The sequence below is a fragment of the Homalodisca vitripennis genome, chromosome 8 (genome assembly GCF_021130785.1).
Source record: "Homalodisca vitripennis isolate AUS2020 chromosome 8, UT_GWSS_2.1, whole genome shotgun sequence".
Taxonomy (NCBI): domain Eukaryota; kingdom Metazoa; phylum Arthropoda; class Insecta; order Hemiptera; family Cicadellidae; genus Homalodisca; species Homalodisca vitripennis.
In genome coordinates this window covers 19,767,055-19,792,420 of record NC_060214.1, presented here as the reverse complement: position 1 = coordinate 19,792,420, position 25,366 = coordinate 19,767,055, and the positions used below count along the sequence as shown (strand labels likewise).

The 25,366-nt window shown below is 33.9% G+C and overlaps 1 protein-coding gene across 1 annotated transcript in view; it reads left to right on the top strand.

Annotated features, from left to right (window-relative positions):
* LOC124367398 (multiple inositol polyphosphate phosphatase 1-like) overlaps positions 1-25,366 on the top strand; it is a 44,354-nt gene that overhangs the window by 3,081 nt on the left and 15,907 nt on the right. Inside the window, exons 2-6 of the mRNA XM_046824182.1 lie at positions 4,783-4,914; positions 7,051-7,226; positions 14,562-14,687; positions 17,156-17,306; positions 22,313-22,413. Of these exons, the coding sequence (XP_046680138.1) occupies positions 4,783-4,914; positions 7,051-7,226; positions 14,562-14,687; positions 17,156-17,306; positions 22,313-22,413 (686 nt within the window). The remainder of the gene's footprint in view (positions 1-4,782; positions 4,915-7,050; positions 7,227-14,561; positions 14,688-17,155; positions 17,307-22,312; positions 22,414-25,366) is intronic.

Sequence of the window (25,366 nt, the reverse complement as noted above, 5' to 3'; positions counted from 1 at the left end):
TAGATTTGTTGGACCTAAAACCATGTTGTTCTTTGTCAAGTATCTTATTAGACTCTAGGTATTTATAAAATTGATTAAAAACTACTTTTTCTAAAATTTTTGAAAATACAGGAAGTAAAGATATAGGTCTGTAACACTTGACATCTTCCAAATTACCCTTTTTAAAAATAGGAATGACACGAGCTAATTTAAATTTTTCAGGAAATACTCCTGAAATTAGAGAATGATTAATTATATGGGTCAGCGGAGTGTTGATAAAAGGCAGGGCTACCTTAATGATCGTAATAGGGATGTCATCATTTCCTGTTGAATATTTGTTTTCAAAAGAATTTACTATTTTTTCAATTTCGTTTTCTGTTGCCATTTCAAATTTAAATTTTGTGTCCACTGTAGGGAAATTTGACAAATTCAAATTTGCAGAATATTCTGTAATTTCTGGTAACACTAAGTCTTTGACTGCATTAACAAAAAACTCATTGAAAGTATCACATATAGCAATTGGGTCTGTTACGTAATTCTCTTGATAAAATAATTTAATATTTGCCTTACATTTTGGCTGTTTACCTGCTTCCATGTTAACTAATTTCCATGTGGTTTTAATCTTATTTTTGGAATTGACAATTTTTTCCTCAAAGTAGTTTTTTTTACTATTAGCTATATTACTTTTTAGCTCTCTTTTTTTATGTTTGATTAATAACTTTAAGTTGTTGTCTTTAAACCTTCTAAATTGGGATTCCAATTCTATAATTTCATTCTGTTTTATAATTAATTCTTCATCAATCCATTCTTTTGTTTTACATGGGTTTTCTGTTACATACCGTTTAGGAAAATCTATATCAAAATAATGTTTAAAAATACTGTAAAAACTATCATATTTTAGATTAACAGTAGATTGGTAGACCTCAGACCAAGATTCTGAGCTTAGATGTCTGCAAAAAATGTCTATGTTACTATTTTTAAATTTTCTTACTTCTTTCCTAGTTAAATTTGTGCTATCAGAAACTGCATTCATCAAATTCATTAGTTGACCATCATGATCCGAAATTTGAGTAATTACTCCATTTATACGAACAATGTTTGGTTCTATATTAGTAATAAAGTTGTCAATTGCAGTCTTAGAGTGGTCTGTTACTCGGGTGGGAAAGTTAACCATATACCTCATACCATATATAGACAAAATATTTACAAATCTGTTATAAGTATCATTTTTTATCAGAACATCTATATTAAAGTCTCCTGCAATTACAATTTGTTTAAATTTTGTGCACAAAACATCTAACAGTATTTCTAAATTGTGAAGAAATTGGTCCAGATTTGAGTAGTTCGGAGATCTGTAAATACATCCTAATATAAATGAAAAACTACCTGTTGTTATCTCTGCTAGACAATACTCAAACTCTTTTTCTATTAATAATGACTGAATGGAAGGCATTTCAACACTCTTAAAATCTATATCTTTATGAGCTAAAATTATAACACCTCCACCTCGACCCGATTCCCTTGAAAAACAAGACGCTGTTACATAGTTTGAAATTTGTAGCAAATCCAATTCTTCTACTGTCATTTTGTGTTCGCTAAGTGCAATTAAATCCGGTTTTGATTCTTTAAGGAAAATTTCAAGTAAATCTAAGCGAGATGGAAGATGTTGTACATTGTGATGTAAAATTGATATTGTATTTTTGACTATGTTATTGGAGGAAGCAGGAAATGTACTGGGAATGTGACACTTGGATGAGCAATTGGTTTGGTTAGTCATCCCTGTAAGGTATTTTCTGACATTGGAGAGTTTAAAGAAGAGGAAGGTTTTACATCAAAAGCTTCAATATTTTTTGGTGACATAGTTAGGGTTGTAAAAGGGGGGCTTGGGCAACTGTTTACAGAGAGAGTGTTGTGCTTGAGGTGTGTAGAGAAGGTGGTTTCTTGTGATCTGTTGTGACCTCTAGGTGTAGCTGTGGCTTCTGCGTAGCTGCGATCACCGGGAGACACCGTTGGAGTGGATGTTGGAGTACGGCTCTCGGGAGTAGGTTTCTCAGCTTGCTGTGGTTCTGCAGGCAGTTCATTAATATTTGTCTCTGGTAATAGTGTTGACTCTAAAGTTGAGGATGATGTTTCCAGTTCGGCCAAGATGGTAGTTCTAGAAGAACGCACAGGGGCAGTTTCAATAGTGTTCCTGTTGTTGTTGGAGTTTGAAGAAACTGGGGGAACCTGTTGACTGGCAGTTACTTCTTCTGCCACTTGTTTGTAGATTTCATTTGGAATGAGCATAGTTGTTGGTTTTACTCCAGTATGTAATGTTGAGGTTGATATTTGAACTTCAGTTTCACTTTCAACGACTTTCTTCATGGCAAGATTTTTTATCATTTCAGCAACCCGGTTTTTACCTCTTCGGTTCATGTGTAAACCATGCACTGTGAACATATGCCGAGGCAGGAGATGGAGGGGAAGAAGTTTCACCATGCCATCGTGCACCTCGCCAATGTTCTCCAGTTCAGCATTTATTTTTGTAATATTTTCATCTAGCTCCCAGCGGTCATGCCTCATGGGTAGTGTAGCCAGCAGGAGGGTGGTGTGCTTTGTATTGTTAATTAATGTATGAACATCACTCATGAGCTGCTTGACACCTGATTTCTCAACATTATTTGTGCCTGCCATCACCAAGAGGTAATCAGAGCTGGTCAAACCTTTTGATTATTTAAAACTATTTGTTATTAGGCTAAGTAAGATGTTATAAGTAGGTTTAGTATAGGTTATCATAAATATGTTACTACTTAGTAATACCAAAGTCATGTGATATGAGATTTAGTTTGGTTACTATCCCAAGAGATGTTTTTGTTTTATAGATTTGATAATTTAAAATGAATAAAAGTTTTTATTTGTGAAGTTGTCTGACGATGGAATATTCAATTTCAATAGGCTTCACAAACATAAAAATTTACATTGGAAAATGTGTAGTACTTTACTAGTGGTATCAAATTAAAAATTTTAAAAATTGTTTAGTTTTCTCAGTCCTTATGATATTCAGATAATGACGAAAGAAGACTTAATAAAAAATTCAGAACAATCTGCAAGATGAATGAGTACGTAATAGTATTGAAGTCATAGTCTTAGGTTAGTACACAATTTAACTCCATAAAAATGTTTAAGTTCCTTTATAAAAAAGGCAGTCATTTTGCTAAAAGAAGCAAATTGCAGTTTCCAAACCTCGCTCTCATTTTGTTACCTATGTATTGCGAATCTGGATCTCATATTTACTGTCAATTTTTTCAACCCTTTTAATACAGCACACATACGAATATCTCAAGGTGGTTTCCCATAGAAGAGAATTTCACCCACAGGAAGACGTCAGTTGTGAAGCATCCCAGTATTAATTTCTGTTAACACAATTTTTTTTAAATACCCGGGTATTTTACATCCCACTCTCTAGATATGGTATGTGACCATTATAGAGGCTTCAGAATTCTGGTTGTTGAGTTATTTACAACATTCATAGACAAGATGTGTCACCATATCATAAAGTAGCAGGATCGTTTCTTACAAAAGCCGTTTGCAGCATCAAAACTTGTTGCCTTATAAATCATGTATTGACACTGGAAAAGCCGACATATCTGACTGAAAAACTTGGTTTCTGGGATTAGATCTACCTGGACTGAAGTTTCACTTTTCCAGATTGAGGCTGGAGATAGGTTGTTTAACTATGGGAAATTTGAACTTTTTTGGCTCAAAAATGTACATCGACCTTCCAAATAATACTGAGGCACACCTGGATCTTACTTTCTAAAGGAAAGTAAAAATTTTCTTGTTAGTGGGTTGAGTGCTGCTACCAATTCTAACTAACAAATATATTTTGTGTTAAATGTTGTGCGTTTTTCTTATGATACAGTGTTGTAACTATTGTAAATAGAGTCAACTAGTTTATTTAATTTTTTGCATTTACTAAAATTTTCTTGTTAGTGGGTTGAGTGCTGCTACCAATTCTAACTAACAAATATATTTTGTGTTAAATGTTGTGCGTTTTTCTTATGATACAGTGTTGTAACTATTGTAAATAGAGTCAACTAGTTTATTTAATTTTTTGCATTTACTAAAATTTTCTTGTTAGTGGGTTGAGTGCTGCTACCAATTCTAACTAACAAATATATTTTGTGTTAAATGTTGTGCGTTTTTCTTATGATACAGCGTTGTAACTATTGTAAATAGAGTCAACTAGTTTATTTAATTTTTTGCATTTACTAAAATTTTCTTGTTAGTGGGTTGAGTGCTGCTACCAATTCTAACTAACAAATATATTTTGTGTTAAATGTTGTGCGTTTTTCTTATGATACAGTGTTGTAACTATTGTAAATAGAGTCAACTAGTTTATTTAATTTTTTGCATTTACTAAAATTTTCTTGTTAGTGGGTTGAGTGCTGCTACCAATTCTAACTAACAAATATATTTTGTGTTAAATGTTGTGCGTTTTTCTTATGATACAGCGTTGTAACTATTGTAAATAGAGTCAACTAGTTTATTTAATTTTTTGCATTTACTAAAAAAATTTAGCTTGTTACTTAAATTAGAAAATTTGATATTATTAAACATATAATTTTGCTCTTGTCAATTAATTATTCTGAACAACGAATAATTGATGAATAAACGCATTAATTTAAATAGTTTGATTAATTTGACGATAATAGCCCTATTGAAGCCTAATTCAATATAGATTATTATTTATTTGTTTCTCATATTTAACAATCAACATTCTGTCTTTCTTTAAGCAGTTTTTTGTTCATATTTTGTGTTAAGATTGTACCCCAATCAGAATCTGGGCCCTCGTGCGCCACGGGACCAGGAACCCTGGGAAAATATCAGAAAAAATGAGGGTGAATTTGTCTGCGTTGAAGATGATTTTGATGGACCGTCACGAGGCAGGGAAAGGTGAGTGTACAGTTAGCTAGTAAATCTATAGAACTGAGACAAGGACAGGTTGGAGCAAGTTATAACAGGTTGGGGGAACAAACTATTTTTGGACTCCTGAAATTTAATATTAATAAGAGTTAGGCTTTAAAATATTTTAAAGGATTTAAGTCTGAAAGAGTTGTGCGAATTAATAATAAAAATAAACTTTATTTACCTCTTAAACAGGATTTACAACAAATACATCTGATAAAGATCATTTACAATATGTGACAAATATCTAACAAAGAATATGAACGATTTATGGTTAACACAACACTATTCTATATTAAAAGAGAAAAAGTACGATTCCTCCAAGGCAAGCCTGTTCAGAGGATTCTCACATCATAATATAAGTAATGTTGAGCAGCAAAAGTAAATTAAGTTCAAAACACATGCCAATTTTAATATAAAGTATATACATTAAATAAAAATATTGTAATAGTTTTATTAAGCTCCGTCAAATGAATAGCTTATGGTAATCATAACATATAATCCACTTACAAAAAAAAGAGTGGTTCAGAGTCTAATACAAAAGTTGTTGACTAAGTTTGTATATAATCAAAATAAGAAAACATGCAATGAAAGAAAACGTAAATGAAAAAATACGTTATTAATTCCACATTACAGGATTATCTTTATATAAGTATAATAAAACAATATTTCATGAAAATTAAGTTGTTTGAAAAGAAAAGAATTATAAATTCATTCTTACATTAAAAAAGATTAGTTTACAGTTGAAACACTCATTTATATGTTAAACAATATACACAAGTGTTTATAAAACTATATGGCCTTCGATAAAATTTAAATCATCAATAAAACAAAATATTGAACTCTAAAATGAATTTTGACATTGAGCTGAGTGTAATTAATTCCATTATCCAGTGTATTAGTTTAAACACAAACATACTTTTCATCACCATAATTATTAATGTATACGTTGCTACAGTAATAATACTTATATTTAAAAGTAATATCACTTTAAAAAATGCCTCTAGACTATAAAAGAGGCTTTGGATTTATTGTTAAGAGGTTAAAAAGCTAAACAAAATTGCCACTGGCTCTTATTTTAAATTCAGCATGTGAAGAAGCATTTCTAGTTCAAATCAATTGCATTTCTCATGCCATGGTAGATGTTGCCTCATAGCCACGATTAATAAAATGCATAAACACTCAGTCTGAGAAGCATACTTCTGTCAAAAATTGTCTACTTTTAGCCCTTGTAATATTCTTTCAGTCCAAATAATTCCTGGGGTCCTAGTAGTATTTGCATTTTTGCCCCGATCAAGAAAATATATGTTAGATTAAAAAGTCTATTTCAGTCAAAAAGCAACTACTTCCCGTTAATACAATCTAAGGTATTTTTGGGTGTATGCATTGTTTTTAGATCGTTTTAGAGTATGTTGTGTTTTAGACTCGTTATTTTTGTGTTGGAAATTTTTATTTTTTTAATTATATAAAATACTCTGAATTGTTTGCATTGTTGATAATTTTAAAGTGATGAAAATATAAATTAGTAACATAATGTATAATAACATTCTTTTTAATATGTTACCAACAACATTGTAAATGATTCAGAGTACTTTCTTGTAATAATAAACCTATAATTTTCAATACATGATAAAGTATGAGCTAAGTTATTAAATTTAATACCCCTCTTCGATTTTTAGTTCATTTATAAAATACAAATAGCAAATTTGTAAAATTTGTAAATATTCTGATAAAGTGATCCGTGTGCTAAATAGAAGTCTTGTCCAAGAAGGCATCTCTTCGCATTTCAAAGATTATGTATACCAGTAGATGTCTTTTGAGGCTATGTATACCAAACACTAGCATTGGCTAAATTCAAAATAAATGTCTGTTATGTATGTGTCTTATAGAAGTTCTGATGCAGCAAAATCTTAAGTGTTTCAGAGTTTACGTAAAGATATTCACAAAGTAAGGCTTACTGCCCGCCTTACTTTGTGAATATCTTCAACCTACTAGTGTAATTATAAGTGTAAAACCTTATGGTGTAATTGTGCCTTATCAGTAAAACTGTATGATGAAGCATCACTCCAAGAGTGTAGTATTTAAAGTGTCACTGTAAGTTTTCTAGTTTAGTTTGTTGTACAGGAAATCTCTGTCGGGAGGAGGTGGAGGAACTGCGGAAGTGGAAACCGACTGTAGATCCATCGGAACTCAAGTTCCTTACTCACGAAGGTGAAGAAGAAATGCTTCTTTTGGGAGAGAGATTCCTCAACCGGTTTCCTGACCTTCTTCCAGAGTCTTACTCAAACAGAACGTACAAGGTTGGATATAAGGGTTCCTATTCTTAAATACTTAAATCTCAAGAGAATATTGTACAGCCCAGTAAAGTATGTAATAAGCCCTAGAAATTTTACACTATGTTGAACATCAGTTCTTCCTGAGAAAGTAAATCCTGATCCAAAGCTAAAGATGTCAAATGATCCTTAGCCAACATAGGGCAGTAAAAAAAAGTGTCCCAAGGTTTCATCTGGATTATTTCTTAGCCTACAGAATGGATTAATTCTGGCAGTGTGCTCTGCTTTGAAACCTTTAGGGCAAAGAATCATTGGGACCACCAGCACCCTACATGGTCTCCTGTAATTTCAGCACCCATGCCACTATTTGTTTTAGAGTGACCAACAAAGCAATGCCGGTGGAAGAAGTTTAGTTCCCTCTGGACTAGTTTCTGTGAAAGTTTGTCAAAATGAAAGTTTTTGAGGCATGTGATCATAGGTAATGTGCAAGATATCATCTTCCTGAACCAACCTTCTTCCTGAAATAACCTGCTAAATTTATAGTGTCCACAACTGCAACAGTCATTAACTAGTATTCTTGCTGGGACGAACTGTACTCCTCTTGGTGGCCTGGATCACTATAACCAAGGGGGCATAGTTAAGGGTTCATTTCTAAGGACACTTGAATTATTTGGAAAAAAACTCTTTATCCGCATCCTATACAACCTTCTAGTTGTGTAATGGAAGCACTTCATGATAACAGGGCTGCCCAGATACCCCCAAATCTTAGCACTCCTAAAAAGAGTTCTAACTCTTCTCAGTGAGACAACTTCAGAGTTCCACTAGACTCCCTTGGACCTACTAAATAACAAGACCTCCCCTCAAAAGATTTAGCAGCAGCTGACATTAACTTCACTAGTAGATAAATCCAGTTGAGCCATATTTTCATTAAATCCTTTTCCTGTTATCACAGGATTTATTTATAGCTCTAAAATTCTCCATGTACAACACCTGCTTTGTGTTTCTAGAATTTCTGTAGGTAACATGTCAAGTTACCCAATTCTGCAGCAAGTTTAGCATGATCAGAAAAGATGGCTCATCATACACACACCAGTTATTTATGTAACCATTTGAAAACTAGGCTGATTTGAACCTTGTTTGTGATAAATGATGATCGTCTTTTGCTGTGGCTTACCTTAATAGTCACAATAAATTAACCGGTATTGTTTGATCAGTTTCAGACAGTATTTGCCATAATATAATGCAACCTAACACCAGTGGCGTAACTACAGGGGGGGGGGGAATGAGGGGGATAGAGTTCCCCTCAAGATCACTCAAAATAAATAAAACATCCATCAAACTTGTCTGAAATGCATTTTTTAAATGTTTTACCTTGAATTAGGCCTATCTAATTAACAAACATTTAGGTGTATTCAGATTTATTGCATACTCCCCCTATGTGGTATGCTCTTCAATCAGACTTATCCCTCCAAAGCCAAGTCCTAGTTACACCCCTGCCTCACACTTTGGTGGAACCATAACAGGATTTATCATGATTCACAATTCCTTCTTTGTTTAGAAGTTTGTTGTTTTACAATATATCATATTGGAATCAATTTTTATGGTTTCAGTATATGTTTCAAAATGTATAGAAGTTAGACTGATTGCTCATATAAAGTTATACTTTTAATTTCAAATACACAGTATTTGCAGTTTTGTTAACAGTGATTGCCTTAATAAAATGTAACACTTCTTTTAAAAAGTAGAGTAATACAAGGGCGGTTTGATAAGTCAGTGACTTTTTGAATAAAATAAGTTTTTTCGTCAAATAAACATTATATTTTTCAATATAATGGAAGCTCGATACATTTAGTCCAGTGTTTTTCTAAATTTTTTTTATTCCCTCTAAATAATAATAGGTTTTCTCAAAGCTCTCAAAATAGACGTTTGTTTCAATCCCAACACACTCCTACTGAACATGAATTTGAACGCTTGTTGACTTCTTCATTCGACCCAAATATCCCACCGCCCAGCCATTTCTTTAGGTTTGGAAACAAGAAATAGTCGCAGGAAGCTAAATATGGAGAATATGCTGGAGGGGGTAGCATTTCGTAGCCCAATTCATGGATTTTTACCATAGTGACTAGACAAGTGTACACACGTGCGTTGTCTTGAACAGCACTTTCTTCTTCACCAAATACGGCCGTTTTTGCTTTTAATCAATGTCGAATCTGTACAGAAGCTCTGAATAATACTCGCCGGTGATCGTTTTACCCTTCTCAAGGTAATCCATGTGAATGACACCCCGTGCATCCCAAAAGAGTGTGGCCATGACCTTGTTGGCTGACAGACTGGCCTTGGCCTTCTTTGGTTCACATTCACTCTGGAGCAACCCACTGTTTCGATTGTTCCTTGGTCTGTGGTCTATTGTGATGAATTCGTGTTTCGTCCACAGTTACAAAACAGCACCAAAACTCGTCCAGATTACAGCTGAACATCGCTAAACACCTTTTGAAGTGGTTGCGCTTATGGTCGAGTGTGTGTAATCGCGGCACCCATCTCATTGAGAATCTTTTCATGTCCAAGTATTTGTGTAGAATGTGATCTACCCATTCAGTTGAGATACCTACAGCATGAGCCAACTCACGCGCTTTCATTCTCCGACCGTCCAATATCATTCCATGGCTTTCCAGCGTAATCACTTCTTTTGGGTGACCTGAACGGTCTGTATCACTAGTGCTGGTACAACCACAACGGATCTCTGTAAACCACTTATTAACCATTGCAGTTGGAGGTGCTGAGTCCCTGTAGTATATATCCAGTCTTTCCTTAGTCTCAATGATGGATTTGTTATGTTAAAAGTAATGCTTATAATCAGCACACAGAATTAGTTTTTTTTCCGTTTTCGTGAAAATTCACAAGATTGTCTGCGTTGAACGGATATCAAACACCAACTGCATGACGCAGCTTGCTCAAAATTAGAAAGTTACCCACTGATAGATTAAAGTTGATTGCAGCACTGTTGCATTTAAAGTTACTGCACAGGAAAATTCAAAAAGTCACTGACTTATTAAACCACCCTCGTACAACAATACTTCTGTAATTTGGTACAATTAACTCTTTTTGGCATATTATCATGGTTTTATTGGTTTTCAAATTTTTTGTATTGTTCTTCTGTACAATCTTAATTAGTTTTTGTAGCTTAGTCAGTTCTGAATAATTTTGATAAGTAAATGATTTACAAGTAGAGTGGATATCTTTCCCCGTCTTTATCGTTAACATATCGTTCAGCATGTTTATGCATGTCACCCAAATTTGGAGCCAAGATTAAGTTAACACATGATACCAGTACATTACATATTAGAGTCTTATAAAGTGTATTACGTGTTGTTGGTAGTGCTGATGGCCGAGTGGTCTAATGTCGTTGGACTTTGAGTCTGAGTTAGAGATAGCGCAGGTTTGAATCCTGTCTGTGACCGATGCTCTTTTTATCAGTACTATTGACCTCATACTGTATTGACTCTCCCTCTTATTCTGTTTGATAAGATCCTTGCACAGGCCAGTACGGATAGAATAAGGCCTATTTTTAAGGGAATCGGCCTCTCCTTAAAAAGAGATAGAAAAAAGACAGCCGATGATGTTCTCAGCTGCAATTTTACTGTCACCCTCAGCGTCATCCGTAGATCTTTAAATTTAGAATTAAGAAATATAAAATTAAAAATAAATGTATAATAACGAAATTTAAAAAATAAAAGTCAAAATTAGTTGTAGACTTAGATCTCATCAAACCTATATTGTTATTACATAGTGGTAGGATCATGTTCATGCATGTTTGACTTATTGTCAGATTGTTTAGTGGTTTCATAAACTCCAATCATAGGTTAGAAAAATACAAAATTAGGTAAATGAAAAACAATAAACCAGAGGTTCATTACACAGGTTATCAATAGATAACAAATGAGGTAAAACCAAGGTTCACTCAATGTTATCACAAGATAGTTTTGCTATCACAATGTCACTGAGCTATTTCAGTAATAGATTACAAATAAAGTCAGTGATAAGAATTATGTCTGGTTCTCCCCTAATTTTCTAATAGCAGTCCTCAAGTTTATTATACATTGTTAAAAGACACAATAGATAAAATATTCTACACAATTAAAAGGTATTTTTATTTATTTCCTAAACAATCGAGTTCAAAATTCCAATTGGCCACTTTAAAGATATTATGTTTATACATTTATAATACTATAAAGCTCAAAGAAGTATAGTTTTATATACTGTACATTTCAATACTATTTTTCAGATTTTGAATAGTAAAATGCTTTATCAAAGAAGATTTTTTGTCAAAATATTTTGTGTTTTAGCTCTTTTAATTTCTTACAAAACAAATTTTTATATACATCTTAAATTACAGCAGTAAATTTTATTGTATGCATCCTGATTTGTCTAACATGTTGAAAATAGTTTTAGATATTTGATTATAAAGATGCTTTTATCAAATCAAATCAAATCAAATTATTTTTATTGTTGAAGACATTTACATGCATAACAATCGTCAGTGTACATTGAAAATGAACTAGCCTAGTTTCTAAAATAACTAAAGGTCCTTATCAATTAGAAAACAATTAGTACTATAATATTCCTTTTCAGATAACAAGCACTTTATCTTCCTCCTAAATGATATTGAAGTGTTGGCCTCCTTGAACCCAGATGGCAAGTTATTGAAAAATTTTATGCAAGAGTAAAGGGTTTGTTTTTCAAAGAATGTTGTTGAATGTTTTGGAAGAGTTATAGTTAAATATTGTTATTTTATATAAAAGTGTACACATTTTTGAAAATATAAATTTTATGTGGTTTTGTACTTGCAATGAACTAGTGAAAAACATTTCTACTAATACTTTACATCAATAATTCCTTGTGTTTAAATAATGTGTGTAGATATCAAAGACAATCCTGCCAGTATAACTGTTTACAACTGTCAGAGCCAATGTCAAATAAGTGGAAATCTAATTCACTGACTTACCTGATTCCTATAAGGCCAAAATGTTACATAACTAGGTTGTTTAATACCTAAATATTACATAGTAGGTATTTTAATGCCTAAATATTACATAGACCACTTAGTAGTTAAATACCTAAATATTACATAGACTACTTGGTAGTTGATACCTAAATATTACATAGACTACTTGGTAGTTGATACCCAGATATTACATAGACTACTTGGTAGTTGATACCTAAATATTACATAGACTACTTGGTAGTTGATACCTAAATATTACATAGACTACTTGGTAGTTGATACCTAAATATTACATAGACTACTTGGTAGTTGATACCTAAATATTACATAGACTACTTGGTAGTTGATACCTAAATATTACATAGACTACTTGGTAGTTGATACCTAAATATTACATAGACTACTTGGTAGTTGATACCTAAATATTACATAGACTACTTGGTAGTTGATACCTAAATATTACATAGACTACTTGGTAGTTGATACCTAAATATTACATAGACTACTTGGTAGTTGATACCTAAATATTACATAGACTACTTGGTAGTTGATACCCAAATATTACATAGACTACTGTTAAATACCTAAATATTACATAGACTACTTGGTAGTTGATACCTAAATATTACATAGACTACTTGGTAGTTGATACCTAAATATTACATAGACTACTTGGTAGTTGATACCTAAATATTACATAGACTACTTGGTAGTTGATACCTAAATATTACATAGACTACTTGGTAGTTGATACCTAAATATTACATAGACTACTTGGTAGTTGATACCTAAATATTACATAGACTACTTGGTAGTTGATACCTAAATATTACATAGACTACTTGGTAGTTGATACCCAAATATTACATACTGGGTAATCATACTAGGTAGTTTCATGCCTAAATATTGCATTCTATGTAGTTTAATGTTAGCAATTAGGATATTCAACATTTTGTAGTTGTGTTCAACATGTTTTACTTAACTAAATAACGTTGACTAGTATGTTTATTTAAATGAGTTGTGAAAATTGAAAATTATTTTAGCTAAACTAGCTGTGATGACTATTATTTAACCATCTTGTAATCCCTGTAACCTATCTGGTAAATGAAAGATTAAACTTGACCCACTCATGTCTGCAGTTGAGTGCCATTGGAATTAATTAAACGACTTTAATCTTCAAGTTTTATCAACATTGCACCACTTAATGTCTAAATTATTTGATCCATTAGTTATATAATTTTAGAAACCAACAATTTAATGCTGTAAAGAAGCAGTCAACCGATCTTTTACAAATGAATTTCATGAAATATTAATTACAATTTTAAATGTGATTGAAATATAAAAGTGCAGGATGTTTAGTGAGGTAGTTTAGAGCATAAAGCTATAACTAGAATCACAATTAAATTGATTTTAGTTCTTGTGTTATTAGGATTGTTGACAATTTCGTACAACCAGTTTTCAGTGAACCCCTATGAACCTTAAAGTCACCAATGAAGGTTCTTCTCAAATGCTTTGTGCCTAACAACACCAAAGATAACCTCTTCTAGGACCTTCCACACGTAAAGACTGTCTTAAAAAGTTCCCCAACCCATCAATTATCATTGAGGACTCACTTTTAATATCTTCCAAACCTCAAACTACCCAAAAGCGTTCTCTTTTCACTCCACTTGATTTTTGAAGTTACTGATGAATACTCTCTTCTAAACTCTCTCATACCTAAAACCATTTACAAGACTTTCTCTATAATTCCCTCAGCCCATTAATTACCATTAAGGACCAATTTTTGTTATCCTCTAAATATCAAACTACCCAAAGTGGTTCCTCACTTTCACTAGGTTTTCTCTTCTCACGTTACTACGTCTGGAATCTGGAGTCAGCGTCTATCTGGAGAAATCCAAAACAAGTCAGTGACGAAGAAACTCAAAACAAATCTTTTGCATTATTTCGACATTAGAGACACCCAGGCAACAAAATGAAGTGTAGTCTAGATGAAGAGGTGTTCTCATTGTCTCATCAGTTGCACAACTGAATGCACTACGCTGACTTTAGATTCCAGGAGTCAACCCTGTAACAGCAATGGATCCCGAATGCTGCACTAAGGGGAAGATGAAAAGGAGCTGAATTCAACATTTCAATAAATCAACCCTTTCCACCATACCAATGTTATCACTCAGTTCCTTAAATTGTCAATGGTTATTTATTCTTACTCCTCTGATAGCTAAAATCATGAAATTTCACTGAAAATAGTTTATTTTATAGTCCTTTCCAAAATGGAAAAAACTAAAAAGAATAAGAGAAATAATGTTAGACATTCTTTTTTGACTGTTGTCCTGACTTAACCCTATGCTCACCCTGTGCAGTTTCGACACACTGCAACGCAGCGCACGCGGGAGAGCTCACAGTACTTCACCGTTGGACTGTTCGGGCGCAGGCAGAAGGCTCACGTGTGGTATCCTGAGCCATTGGCCAAGGATCCAATCCTGAGGGTGAGTGCACCTCTCCTGTATTGGTTATCCGCTTAACTCGATCTCGACCCCCCATGGACGCAGTTTCCCAAAGTTAATGGCACCAAGTCTATTTTGGGTTATCAAATTTCAGATAAGGGCGTATTACCATATAAAAATGTGCTTCTGCTTGTTATTGATATCTAAAAACTAAGAAACGGCATTACACATACACCTACTTGTCTCTGAGGGTCAGTATCAATCAAATCAAATCTCTGTATTGTATCAAGGCAATTACATGCAGTGGTAACGTCAAAGATTCTACCAAAGGAATTGTCATATTCACAGTTCAATGTTTTCCGAAAACTAGTATTAAGCCTAGTTTGGGTAACACACACATATATTGGAATTTTGAATAGGCCCATTTTAAAAGTTGTGTAAATATTTCACGTAAGAAATTAAATATTATATAGCCCAACAGGAAATTAAACAGGTTGTATATTTTTAGCATACAGCATACTGAAAATTAAATAACAATAAATAATAACAAGTTTCATAAAATTTGAAGAGAAGTAACAAGATAACAATAAATAAATACAATTAAAATGTGAAATTAGTTTATTAACTATCGTCTATAAGTTAAAATTACCCTACTTTTGAGCAAAAAGATAGAGACAAAATGATGTTCTAATACAATATTTTTTAATATTAATATGTTTAAACACACTCCAATGTAAAAAGTACTGTTTTACAACAAGAGGAGATTAAAAACAATAAATATCAGTTACCAAAAACTCTAGAAATTAATATTTTGAAAAATGAAAAATTTTGAAAGATCATAAAATGAATTGGTTAGCAACCAATCATACAGTTTACTTTAAACAAGTTTTTGTTGGATACTTCTGAATTATAATTTTTAATTGTATCTCAGGGACGCAATTTTTCTAAATTAATTATACCAAGTCTATTATGGGTTTTCAAATTTCAGATAAAGTGGATTACCATATAAAAACATGCTTCTGCTTGTTATTAATATAAAAAACTAAGAAACGCCATAATACACAAGCCTACGTACCTCCAAGGGTCGGTATGCACTATTCGTAGTCTTAGAATGTAACCAATTCCTAAGTTAAAGCAAGCTAATAGTATATTAGTCTATACAGCACCAAGATTGACTTTTGTAGTTAATTCAAAGTCATTCTAAATGCTTCATTCTTGAATTCTGACAACTAAGAAATAATAAATCTTTGAAACATATTTCACCATAAGGCACAATAAACCACATTGTACATCAATGTTGAGTAGTTGAAACAATCCTGGGAATGTTCACTGTAAATTTTACATTTAGGAGTTTATTACAAAAAAGTAAAGAATGTATTATTTTACCAGGCGAATGTAGGGCTAAGGAGCCTTCTGTAACACGACCTGGAGACCAACGGCTTGAAGGTGACTTCTGAACCCACCACCAATGGCCGGGCAGGTGGCGTGCTTGCAAGGACAGGATCACAAGGATTTAATTTAACATAGTAAATTATTTTGTTCACTGAAGATTAGAAGGTAAAAAACCTCTCATTGCACTCAGTCCTAAAAGGACCTTTGCACTTGCCTCTGAAGTGGGTAAGATCGAGAGTCGTGGCCGCCTCATGTGGATGTCCCATGAGGAGTGATAGTGGGTATTATCTCGATCCATGTCACCTTGGAAGAAGAGAGGTTACCTCTGTTTAAATCAAAGCGAGCAGGGGAGACCGAAAGAGACAATACTCCTTATCCCCACCCACCCTAACAGTCATCCTCCACAGTAAAGAAGACCTATCGACCAGCTCATTTTTACATGAATTTGCGGCTAGTTATGTGCCGTGTTTGGACATCTATTGAGTTGGCTAAATTTGTATGACACATCAGTGTTTGCTGTATCCAATATTCAACTGGAAGGTAAAATCCTGTCTAGAAGGGAACTCACCTGGGGTAACATAATGAGTTACTTAGCCATATCCTAGATATTCTCAGTTTTTATATGCTTTTACATTATGTTGTTTTGGTGTATTTTTCAACAATTTTCAAACACCTCAGTGTTGATAAACACATCTTGTTTTATTAAATTACAATGCCTATCTTTGTACCCTTAAGTGCTGTATGCGTATATCTACATCCGTAGTAAGGCTGAGAATGTGCGTAAGTGCTGATGGTACTTGTGTTTTCCCAGTAAAAACGAAGATTGTATCATCGTGCTTAATGTATGAGATGGGTCTGACCACATATTGGCTTCACGCCAACTAGTCTAAAGTCAATAGAGTGGGGTCACCTTTATTGTTGTGTCAGGGTGGGGGAGGATAGAGAAGTTTTGCTGTAACTAGTTATTGAAGGAACCCAATTTTCAAAAGATCAAGGATTCTGCTAACATCTGCCTTCAAACTACTTTATTGCTGACTCTCAATTCTTAATTTTTTCCAAGATAATCAGATGTGCTTAGTGTTGGAACAATACTACGATTTTCGATTCTTGTGTTTCAGTTCTATAAATTGTGCAAACGTTGGAGAACTGAGGTGGACAAGAATGCAGACGCTTTGACAGAACTGGACAAGTTCAAGGCTACACCACTGGTGTCCAGAATGTTAGACAATATCTCGGCCAGGATTGGTCTCAGCGATAGGATCTCGTTTGGTGAGTTTTACTTTGCTTCTGGTTCATTACTAAATCTGTTACCTCCAGAAATGTAATTCAATTCAATTATAATCTCTTTATTGGCATTATAACATTTATTTGTGCATTAGATAGTGTCCTTAAATGTATAATATAACATGCTTTCATCTGTATAATTCTCAAAAATATAGAATTAAATTTATTAATTTTAACTTGAGATCATCAAATCATATTGACTTCTACGTTAACGTTGTTTTACGTACTTTAATTTTAAATTCTCTTCTAATTATTATCTGTTTTATCTAAAAATCTACCGGTGTCACTCTCTCTATGCGGGTATTACTCAATCACGTAAAAACTACAGGACCGAATGTACTCAAATTTTATATGGACATTCATATAGTCCCTGATTAACATATAGGTCTATTTCTTTTCGAAAATCCCTCCAGCTATGCCCAACTGGTCTCTAAAGCTGTGAAATATTATTGAAAGATCCTGTTAAATGTAATCAACTTTTCTGTGTAAACATTGTTCTATGACAGCACACCATATGTTTTTAATTGAACTATTATTATGAATTTGTGTACATTCATGGTCTTGAAAGCAAAGAGTAAGCTAGATATTTACAACAATTCTTGTTAAATTAGATAAGAAAGTATAAATTTTAGTAAGTATTGACTATACAGGGTGTCCCACGAGTAACGCAACAAACTTCTCAGGTGGTTTCCTCTCATCAAAATAATGAAAAAAATGTATATAAACATATGTCCGGAAACACTTTGTTAGTGAGCTACGGCTATGTTTATTACCCATTTAATGAAGTTAATGTACTTCAAAACTAAAAAGAGCATGTTTATCGAGACCAAATTTTGCATATTTTGTTTGATATCTCAGAAATGAGTGGTCTTACAGCTCTGGGATCTATTTTATTCATTTTACATAAAATCCAATAAATTTAACAACTACCTTTACACAAAAAAAACATCAGTTTCGCTTTATTTCCATCCTTTCCTAGAAAATCAGGTGAAATGTTTCGCTAGCCGTAGCTCGCTAACAAAGCGTTTTCAGACATATGTGTATATGAACTTTTTTCATTATTTAGGTGAGAGGAAACCACCTGAGAAGTTTGTTGCGTTACTCGTGGGACACCCTGTATAGTGCTTGATTAGTACAGTCAAGAATTTTTACTATAAACTTAAAGACCGTTACAAAACATTTATTACTTAGTAAGGAAGTGAATGTACATAAGAAAAGTAAATTACTCTCAGGATGGATTGGATACTCCTTAAAGACAGTACGAGTATAATACTGATAACACATAATCCTAAATTAATTTTGTGCTTAACAAATTTGAAAAGTCCATCACATTGTAAATTATCTCCTATCACTAACAAAAACATGGTTTGGCAAATGTATTTTATTTTGATGCCACCATCAATGTAAGGTGCTTCTGTGTTTCATTTTTTTATGATTCGATTGATATAGTTGTGATTTATCAAAATTAATTTTTAAATTATGTTCCTCTAAATGTGTTTGAGGATCCACCAATATAGTCAATGATTCAATGATATAGGTTCAATGTCCTTTTTAGAGTTTCCTGATATTTGGAATTATCTGCATACAGAATTAAATCTCAGTTATGTGTATTTTTTAAAGAATGTTTTCTTTTTAATAAAAATAATAAAGAAATATCAACTTTATATCAAGAATCTCCTACTTTTTACTAACAAAAATTGCAATAACCTCTTTTCTCCAGTTCTATATTCACATATCACATACAATAGAAATAGAATAAATGTACATTACAATAGACAACATCAATAAAACCAATATTACATAAGATAATGCACCATTTAACTAGTCATTACAGATACTACACTTGTCATTTCAAAAATGTAGAATGTTGGGTTTAATATTACTACTGCAACTCAATAATTTTATTTTCATAAACCATTAAAAGTTTGAACATGTAGGCTAACAATATGAATAAATATATAACAGTATAAATTAAGAACATAATAGAATAAATAACAACAAAGAATTAAACTATAAAATTATTAAAAACTGCTTAAGTAATGGTATCAACAAGGTTAAAATTGGCAGAAAAAATTCATCAAGAGAAAGCATTACTTATAAGCCAGCTAGACAACTTGGCTGCAAATGGTTTTAGTTCTAAGTTTCTAAACGTTGGAGGTAATTTATTGAAACACTTGATTTGTAAATAAACACAACTTACTAATGTTTTTCATAGTCTAAAAGAAGATGCAAAAATCTTGTGAGCTTGTCTAGTATCATAATCATGGATTTCTTCAAAGCAGTTGAGGTTATTGAAGTTTCCCTCACATATCATAAATTTTGGAACAAAAAATGCTGGGAATTGCCATTATCAATATAACACTGTTCACAGTCATCTTGATAACCCAAATTGGTTAAAATTCTCACTGCTTTCTTTTGCTATGCAAAAACTTGAATGGTACCCTACTATTGCTCTGGAGCATTGTTTCATACAGCAAATGAGAATGAAAATCACTAAATAACATGAAATCTTCATACACCTCCCAACACAGTTTTGTAATTTTGTAACACCCACTATTCCAATTGTACTGGAATTCAATCTCTTAGAGTGAATTAATCTATTTCAACTACTAATCGTTACTACATCTCACAAACTTTGTATCGAAATATTCCTTCAAATTTGCGTACTACAAATATTTGTTCTGCACCTTCAATTTTATTAAAACAAACGCACAAATAGCATAATTTTTAACTTAACAGTATCAGAGGCTGAGTCACTGATAGCGACCAACTATGGACAGATTTGCCCACTGCCTCCCCCCCTCCACCTACTCCAATTTTGACTGCATAACAGGTTGGAGCAGAGGAAACACATTTTTTTCACAATTGAATGACTGGTACACAGTTTGATAAAAATAATAAAAACAAGCATTAAGTGATTCATTTTTTAATGCAGTTTTGTAAAATACATACTTTAATTAGGTTCGAAAAATAATGTCTTGGAGATGATGTCTTTCTTGTTGGATACAAATTCACGCATGGATCTCTCCGACATTTCATTAGACACGGCTTCAATTTCCTAACGAATGGAATTCTTCAGGTCATCGATTGTGCAAGGCTTGTTCATGTAGACTTTTGATTTTAAATATCCCCACAAAAAGAAGTTGCATATGGACAAATCGGATGAGTAAGGGGGCCAGTAAACATCACCATATTTTGAAATAACGGGTCATGGGAATATTTGTACAACCACTTGCATGGATGCTCTCGCAGTGTGAGCTGTGATACTATCCTGCTGAAACCATATTTCTCTCGTGTTCACTGACACCTTTCAAGTTCTGGACGAAAAAAGTTGTTTAACATTTCAACGTAGTGCGCTGATGTCACAGTAACTGCAGTTCCTTCCTCTTCAAAAAAATAGGGTTCAACAATCTCATCTTTGAATTACAGCACCCCATTGTTACTTTAAAACTGTGGAGATGTCTTTGGTGTAACTCTTATGGGTTCTACCGACAATTTTGAATATTGACGTAATCGTCTAGATGGAAATGTGCTTCGTCACTCATGGAGACTGTAGCATCTACATCTTCCATAAAGATTTTCATCTATTACATGACAAAACTCTATGCTACACAAATCCCCTTTACTAAGCTGTTGGGTGATCATTATCTTGTATGGGTGAAACTTAAGATATAAGGTGCGGTGAAGTGAACGTGACGTGACATACCCAGCACACTACAGCCTGTCGTCTAGCTGATCGTTTCGGACTAGCAAGAACTGCTGTTCTTACTTAACCTATATTTTCCAGAGTATGAACTAATCGGGGATGACCAGGTGGTTTCTTTTTCATCACAGGTACTGCACCTCGAGATCCAGCTCTAAAATTTAGATGGAAAAGACGTTGCACTGTGATTATGGAATCATTGTTTTTAAAGTACTGCTCGACAACAAACACATGATACTCCAACACGCCATAGCGACTGAAACTGCATGTATGGGCAGTCTGCCAACATTCATTCAAGGTCAATACCACTTCTCATCTTCGCGTACTTGCAGTTCAAAAAACGTGCGTTTCCTCTTCTCCACCCTGTAGTTTAGGGTTGTGGCTTTATTAGGGTTTCGATCAAATAACAATATTATAATAACAAATAATAAATATAATAGTGAAATATCATCCTTCTTTGCAATAATTGATTTTATCTTGATCAACTCAAGTCTACACACACGCCACTATTGCGTATGTATACCCGTTTCCTCAAAGCAACCTTACACTCAGGCAGATAAGACAATAATTTATTGTAAGAAACGAGATTATTTATTTTTATTTGTTCCTTTAGTATAGTAATAATTATGATGTGGATCTTTTCTTACTCTGTATATATTGTAAATTGTTATTGGAAGTAAACTAATTCATAAAATAATAAAAGAGGGCTAAGGTTTGTCCTTGCACCACTCCAAATTTGATCTGTTCTGACGTTGAAGTTATTTTGTCTAGATAGTTATTTGAAATGTCGGTTATTTCTACAAATAAATTATGTCCTCCCGAAAGTATATGAACTAAACCATGCCAACGCTAACTTGAATCCTATTCCTGTAGTATTTCCAAAAGGGTGTTATAATTGATAGAATGAAATGCCTTTGTCAATCCCGTAAAGATGTCAATTACTTTATTTTGTAAGCAAACTATAATCAATAACAATATTATGAAATATTATATCTGAAATTTTAACAAATATAATGTAGTCATGGTTTACATTTGCAATGCTATATAAGAACCACCGTTATAGAACGGTTTAGTTGGATTAAATACTGAAATGTTATTAGCAAGTGATTAATTTTAAGTGATTCCTAGACTAAAACAATCATATTAACATATCATTAAAATTAATTAATTTAAAAATATAAAATTGTAAAATTATGATTGTGCCATTTCTTGATGTTTTGATAAACATTTTGACTCTGTGGATGTAAAAAAATCAATAAATATTTTTATTGCACAAAATAATTTACAGAGGATGCAAAGTTGATTTACCAGACGTGTGCGTTTGAGACAGCCTGGCACCCCAAGTCCCCATCCCCGTGGTGTGCCCTCTTCTCCAAGGATGATCTAGAGGTCAGTGTCAGGGAATACAGGAGACTTACATGTCAGCTAGTCATACTAATGAGTATGTAAAGTGTCACATCCCCGTGGTGTGCCCTCTTCTCCAAGGATGATCTAGAGGTCAGTGTCAGGGAATACAGGAGACTTACATGTCAGCTAGTCATACTAATGAGTATGTAAAGTGTCACATCCCCGTGGTGTGCCCTCTTCTCCAAGGATGATCTAGAGGTCAATGTCAGGGAATACAGGAGACTTACATGTCAGCTAGTCATACTAATGAGTATGTAAAGTGTCACATCCCCGTAGTGTGCCCTCTTCTCCAAGGATGATCTAGAGGTCAGTGTCAGGGAATACAGGAGACTTACATGTCAGCTAGTCATACTAATGAGTATGTAAAGTGTCACATCCCCGTGGTGTGCCCTCTTCTCCAAGGATGATCTAGAGGTCAATGTCAGGGAATACAGGAGACTTACATGTCAGCTAATCATACTAATGAGTATGTAAAGTGTCACATCCCCGTAGTGTGCCCTCTTCTCCAACGATGATCTAGAGTTCAATGTCAGGGAATACAGGAGACTTACATGTCAGCTAACCATACTAATGAGTATGTAAAGTGTCACATCCCCGTAGTGTGCCCTCTTCTCCAACGATGATCTAGAGGTCAATGTCAGGGAATACAGGAGACTTATCATTATCATTATCATTATCATAAATCTTTATTACATATTCATTGAGAACAGTAATGAGTCAATCTTAACCTAATCATTTTTGTTTGTCATTAAGTGAAATTATACATTAAAAAGAACAATAATTAAAGAATTCAACAAATTAGGTAAATTTAAACTAATCAAGTTCATTGCTGCCAGATTCAAACTCCTCCAGACTGTAGAAGGAGCGTTTCAGCAGCCACTTGTAGACGCTCTTCCTTAGTTGATGGTTAGTGTGTGCCTTGACTTCATCTGGGAGAATGTTCCAGTATTTTGCACCTATGTAGGATGGTTGTTTCTCATAGATGTTTAGCCGATGGACAGGCAAAGCATAATTGTTGGCTCTTCTTGTTGCAAAGTTGTGGGTGTCAGCTCCTCTTGCCAGCTTTTGATTACTTGCATAGGTAACTGCCTCCATGATAAAGAGTCCAACTACCGTAAGGATGTTCTGGAGTACCAAAACTCTTTTAAGATTTCCTTTGGAGGAGCTTCCCCAAACAGCCAGACCATATCGCAGATGGCTCTCAAACAGAGCATAGTATGCTGTTTTAGCCGTGTTGGCATGGGTCACCTGCTTAAGTCTTCTCAAGACATATATTGAAGAGCTTAATTTTATGCAAAGTTGGTCGACATGAGAGTTCCATGACAGTTTATCATCTATGATCACTCCAAGGTATTTAGCCTGTTGCACTCTGTTTAGCTCTGGTATTTCAGCTACCTCATTTCTTTTTCTTCCTAGGAAGATCTGCTGACTCTTACTCTCATTGAGGACCAGATCATTAGCATAGCAGTACTCTTGGGCTATGCTGATTGCGATGTAAGATTCTATCTCCAGGGTTTTAGGTGTTTGGTTCTGGAGGAGGAGTACTGTATCATCTGCATACATAAGTGACCCGCAGTAACCACGAAGGTAGCTAGGCAGATCACTAACATATATAATGAAGAGTATCGGTCCTAGGATAGATCCTTGTGGGACTCCTCTTGACATGGCCTTCTTGTTAGATGTGATGTTTAGAATTCTGCAGTTTGTGGTAGTTGTTATTTCCACGGCTTGGGTCCGGTTGAATAGATAGCTCTTAAACCATTTTAATGCATTTGCTCTAATGCCAATATTTTCCATCTTATGTAACAATATATCATGGTTTAAGCTGTCAAAAGCCTTACTGTAATCCAAAAAGATGGCAGAAGCTGTATCTCCTCGTTCTAAGGTTTTTATGAGGGATTCAGTGATGCTTGTGATAGCAGTTAATGTGGAGCGTCCTGCTATAAATCCATGCTATTCTTCTGGCAATAGATTGTTGGTAATCAAGTAATGCATCAATCTTGCAAGTGCTATTTTTTCAACAAGTTTAGAGAGGGTAGGTAGAACTGATATAGGCCTATAATTTTCTTGTTTGTTCGTTTCCCCTCCTTTGAACTTTGGGTAAACTTTAGCACTTTTCAACATGCTTGGGAAAATTCCTTGAGCAAAGGATTTGTTGATTATGTTGGCTAAAGGATGGGCTAGCTCATTCCTACTTGCTTTTATTATCTTTGAGGATATTTCATCAAAGCTGGCTGACGATTTTGTTTTTAAGGACTTAATGGAGTTAAGTACTTCTTCTTGGTTGGTAGGCCAGAGCACAAAGTTTTGATCGAAGTCGTGAGGGGTTTCAGGCGTTCTTGAAGTTCCCAGAGCTGTGTTAGAAAAGGATGGATCAGCAGCGTTTACAAAGTATGTGTTGAGTTGTTCAGCATTTTTAGAAGGATCAGTTGTGTCTGTGCCATTGATGCATAGTTTGTGTTGTCCTTTGAGATGTTGTTTAGGCCTTCTTTCACCATTTATCAGACTCCAAGCTGCCTTACTTTTATTGTCTGACTCTTGTATGAAGTTTGAGTTTTGCTGCTTTCGTAAGGCTTTAATGTGGAGGTCATATTCTTTTTTCTTTAGAGCAGCATAAGCTTTGCTCTCCGCATTTCCTGTCAGTTGATGTGCATTAAAGGCCTGTTTAAAGATTTCTTTCTTTTGAATGGTTTCTTGATCATTAGGCCTGATGTTGCATTTTTTATTTTTATTGCACATTTTCCTTTTAGGACACACTACATCCAGATGGTAGGATATTATAGAAGAGAACACACAATATGCCTCCTCAACACTGGCAATGTCGTAAACCTCATTCCAGGACTCCTTTCCAAGCTGGAGTCTCAGAATCCCCAGAGATTGGTCGCAAATATGTCTTTGTTCAGTTGTTGCAGGAGTAGCAATATTGGAAGATGTA